The following is a 4,570-nucleotide window of genomic DNA, read 5'->3' on the forward strand; positions in this document are numbered from 1 at the left end:
GCCACACATATTTAAAAATCAGTAATTTAAAACGTAGGAAATAAGTCTTCAATTTGTGTCAAACCCTACTAAAATGGTCTTTACAAAGATTAACAATGAAAGGAACCCCAATAAGTACAAAGAGGATGAAAGAAGAAAAAAAGACAGACAGGAAGTATCAAATACATTTTGGAAAATGAAAGTACCTATGTGAAGGAAAGCCAAAAGGCAAAACTATTTGCCCTGCAGTATCAGAAAGGCTAGGGTACATGGCAAGACTAACAAGGTTTGGTCTACATAAGGAGAGCTCAGAGCATGAGACTCCCTCCTCAGTTCCACACAGCCAGCTTCTTGCACAACTTCGTATTTTTGCTACCCTGTACCTACACATCCAAAGCAGGAAGTATTCAACGTGGAAAGTTAATTCTAAGTAATATAATTATGATACTCAGAGTTTAGATAATGAAAGAAACATCAATGTATGGCTTCACATGGTCATCAAAGATTCTGTGACAAACCTACTTCTATTCCTTCCACGTTACCCCAAGGGTCCGGGGGAAGCATGGGCTTGACGAAAACCATTGCTCTTAGACCCAAAGCTTTCACTTTTTGGATCATTCACATGGTACTCTTTTGTTCTTAAGAAATGAGAGAATTAGGTTAGAAAATCTTCACCTGGACTAATGTTTTACCCTAAAAGGGTATTTCAAAGCTAAAACTAAATTTGTGAACTCTTTAATTTGTCTTCAGAAACCAGTCATACCATCTTAACAGTGCACATATGTTTAGTCCTCGTTGGGGAGAAAAGAAAAATACCTAAATTATGAAATCTACCTTCATACATTCCAACATTTTTTTTTAAACAAATCAAATATAGGACTCAGAGACTATAAACCATGCAACATTATCTTTTATTATGTATGGGCTTTAAAAATTATTCCCTCAGTATCTCCATGCACAGGCACAAATACGTATACTATTTAACATATTGGAACTTGCAAATATTGATCACTGCCTAGAGAAGGGAAAATTATTCCTAAAACATGCTTAACCAGGAGGCCAATTCATCTGCCGACCTCCAAGAACATGAAGATGAACGTGATAGACAGACTGTCCCCCATCTGAACCTTCATTCACCACCATTCGATAACCCTTCTTCAGGCCCAGATCAGCGGCACATTTCTTGCCAACAATCATTAAATGTCCAAGAAGCTGGAAAAGAAAAAAAAAGTTTCTTAAATTCAGGCAATTTACAAGTTCTTGCCATTAAATAACCTACTACCAAGTTGAAATATTGAAAGACCACCAAGTTGAAACATATCCATCTAGGCAAATTATGTGGAAACTCTTAGTACTAATACAACCTAATTTACCAATTAAAAGCCCATTAAGTTTAGGTATTTATGTGTTACTAATTCCAATAAACAAATTAGAGGTAAATCTCAATTAAAACAATTGTAAAATCATATTCAAAGAGGTATTTAAATGTTCTTGTAACAGGAGAGTATATCAATCAGGACAGGTGTGGTTAAGCTACGGTAACAAACCACTCCAAATACTGGTTTATAACAGATACATTTCCTGTGCTCACTACATGTTCATCACAAATTGACTAGGCTCTGAATACTTCTTTTTTACTCTAAAACCCAGGGTGATGGAATAGTTCTGTATGATCATAGTGGGAAAGGGAAGAGAGAACATGACAAACCAGGTACTAGCTCTTACAGTTTCTATGCAAGACATATCACTTCTGCTTGCATGTGCTGGCCAAATCAAGTCATACGACCAGGCCTGACATCAATGAGGCAGGGAGTATTAAAGCACTCCTGAAGAATAGCCAGTACTTAACAATTATACAATAACCACAAGGAGCATTAGGAAAATATTTAACTGAGGCCTATATGTCTGGCAAAACGAAATAATGACTTTTCTTTCCTTTAACAGCATTAATAGAAGAGTCACTGAAAATCTCCCCTATATTATGTACTGTTTCTGTCTTGAGGGAGAATAAGTGTCACCAACTCTTCCTTGTTAGGAACCATTTTGTTTAAGAATTTGTGGTGACAGATATTGAGTTCCTGTGGTCATCATTTTGTAATATACATATGCCAAACCATTATGTTGTACACCTAAAACTAACATAACATTATGTGTCAACTATGTCTCTATTAAAAAAAAAAAAAAAAAAACTATTTATACATTGCACTTCCCTAATGATGATCTGGTTTTTTTCCCTCAGTCATGTCCTTAGAAAAATGAAAATGTGACCTCACTTTCAGGCCAAAGTTTAGTCTCCCAAATTTTAAAAAAAAAAGCAAGAAAATGCATTGTGTTGGTAAATTTACTTACACTTTCATCATCATCTTCTGCTACAGAAATCTGGGATATATGTTTCTTCGGTATCACCAGAAAATGTGTTGGTGCTTGAGGGGAAATGTCATGGAAAGCAAGACACTAGAAAAAAGGGGGAGGGGATCAGTTTCAGTATATCACCTCATAGGCCGAATTTATTCTTTCCACTAATCCCATGGGAGGCAGCATTGTAGATGCTAAGGAAATCAGAAGTTTACACAATACAGGTGATCCCGTAGTCCTTTTCATGGAACTTCCAGTCTACTGGGAATGCTGATCTTAAACAAATAAACATATAATTTAGTTAAGATCCTATCTATTTGTTACAAAGGAAAGGGTGAAATACACAATTATAACAGAAAAATCTGATTTTGACTGGGTAATTATAGACAACCACTCTAAGGTGGGGAAATTTTTTTTTTTTAATATTTTTATTTATTTCTAGGAGAGAGAGAGAGACAGCGCGAGCAGGGGAGGGTCAGAGAGAGAGGGAGTCACAGACTGAAACAGGCTCCAGGCTCTGAGCTGGCAGTCAGCACAGAGCCCGACGCGGGGCTCGAACCCACGAACCGCGAGATCATGACCTAAGCGAAAGTCGGACGCTCAACCGACTAAGCCACCCAGGCGCCCCTATTTGTTGTTTTTTAATGTTGATTTATTTTTGAGAAAGAAAGAGACATACAGCATGAGTGGGGGAGGGGCAGAGAGAGAGGAAGACAACATAATCCCAAGCAGGTTCTGGGCTCTGTGCTAACAGCTCAGCAGGGCTCAGAGCTGGAGCTCAGGAACTGTGAAATCATGACCTGAGTTGAAGTCGCTCAACCAATGGAGTCACCCAGGCACCCTCTCAGTTAGGGAAATTTAAGGTGAGATCCAAAAATTAAGTAGAAATTAGGCATGATAATCCTTTTATACCTTTCCAGTTTGACCTCACGCAACTCTTCCTGCTCAAATCACAATGTCATTCATCTCTCTCTACCTTTCCAGGCCTTTTCAAAGGACATTCCCTACTGCAGTGGTCCTCTCTTCCCCCCAACCCCAACTTTTGTCTAACTTAAACTGCAATTCATTCCTCAGCTCCCAGAATATATAAAAGTTCTGAAAGAAACCTTCTGATTCCCTTCCCCACCTTCCCTAGGTTAGAAGCCTTGATTGTGCAATTTCCTGTTTTTCCTTTACTGCAGTGATCAGCTTTGTAATTATGTTTGATATTTGACTAATCCCAATTTGTTTCCACCTTACTCAACTATTTAAGTAATATACCTATTCTCTTTCATAGAAACAAGGAGAATAGGTAGCATTTAAACAAATTACATACCACATGAAAATTTTTGAATCTCTTGTTCTGTAATGAAGGTGGAAGCTGCTTGATAGAACCTAACCCTGCTCAAGCGACTCAGGAGTAATTTCTATTTAGTATTCCATACAAAATGCTGTATCATTTAGACTGCTTCATGCAGTTAGTGTTCTTGGGATGTAGGTTGTTCACAAGTCAGTATTTCAATTTTTTATAAAAAGCAAGTTTAAGTATTTAAAAAGACGCACTCTCTAGAACAAAAGAACTTCCCTCTCAGTGACAAATAAAGGTATCCAAATAAATTCACCTAGAGGAATCTAATTAAATCTTAGATAACATTTTGAATCTAAGAATGCCATAGGAGCATAAACAGAAAGTTTCCTTTATATTCTATATTTCTTAAAGTTAATTCAACAGAAAGTTTACAGAAGTAGTTCTGTCTAAATCAGCCAACCTCCTGCCCGGCTTTAACTCAGATCCAAACCCGTAAATACAACTAACCACTAAGTACTTTATACAAGATGTCACATCAACTCGGCCTTTCTAAAACAGAATTTTACCTACGATGAAGTCAACAAAAACTACATGCTCAGTCCCTAGGCAGAGAAACTGATCCCTATCAAACATGAAAGGAACCACTGCTACCGCACGGGGTCAAAGGAAAGCAAATCCCAGAACCCACTCACCTCGGGGGTGGGGGTGGGGTCGGGTTGACCGGCTGGCCCTCGTGGAGGCGGCNCGCGGAGAGGCACCCGGGAAACCCCAGGCCGACCCGCCGTGCGCGGGAGATCGTGGAGATTGGGCCCGAGTCAGGGCGCGATCGGATTTCTCCCTGTCAGGCAGAGCGCTGGCGAGATTGTGAGATTCCTGACACGGGCGAGGTGCGGGGCCGGCGGGAGCCCACGCCGAGGAGCCAGCGCGTTCCCAACACGCGCGCAGACT

At 39.5% G+C, this 4,570-nt stretch overlaps 1 protein-coding gene across 1 annotated transcript in view; it reads right to left on the reverse strand.

Annotated features, from left to right (window-relative positions):
• Positions 1 to 871: 871 nt before the first annotated feature.
• The window catches only part of HINT1 (histidine triad nucleotide binding protein 1), a 4,002-nt gene continuing 303 nt past the window's right edge, over positions 872 to 4,570 (reverse strand). Inside the window, exons 2-3 of the mRNA XM_077768579.1 lie at positions 2,329 to 2,433; positions 872 to 1,191 (exon numbers count right to left, since the gene is read on the reverse strand). Of these exons, the coding sequence (XP_077624705.1) occupies positions 1,027 to 1,191; positions 2,329 to 2,433 (270 nt within the window). The 3' untranslated portion in view covers positions 872 to 1,026. The remainder of the gene's footprint in view (positions 1,192 to 2,328; positions 2,434 to 4,570) is intronic.

This window comes from Crocuta crocuta, unplaced genomic scaffold (genome assembly GCF_008692635.1).
Source record: "Crocuta crocuta isolate KB4526 unplaced genomic scaffold, BGI_CrCroc_1.0 scaffold64, whole genome shotgun sequence".
In the NCBI taxonomy this organism is placed as follows: Eukaryota; Metazoa; Chordata; class Mammalia; order Carnivora; family Hyaenidae; genus Crocuta; species Crocuta crocuta.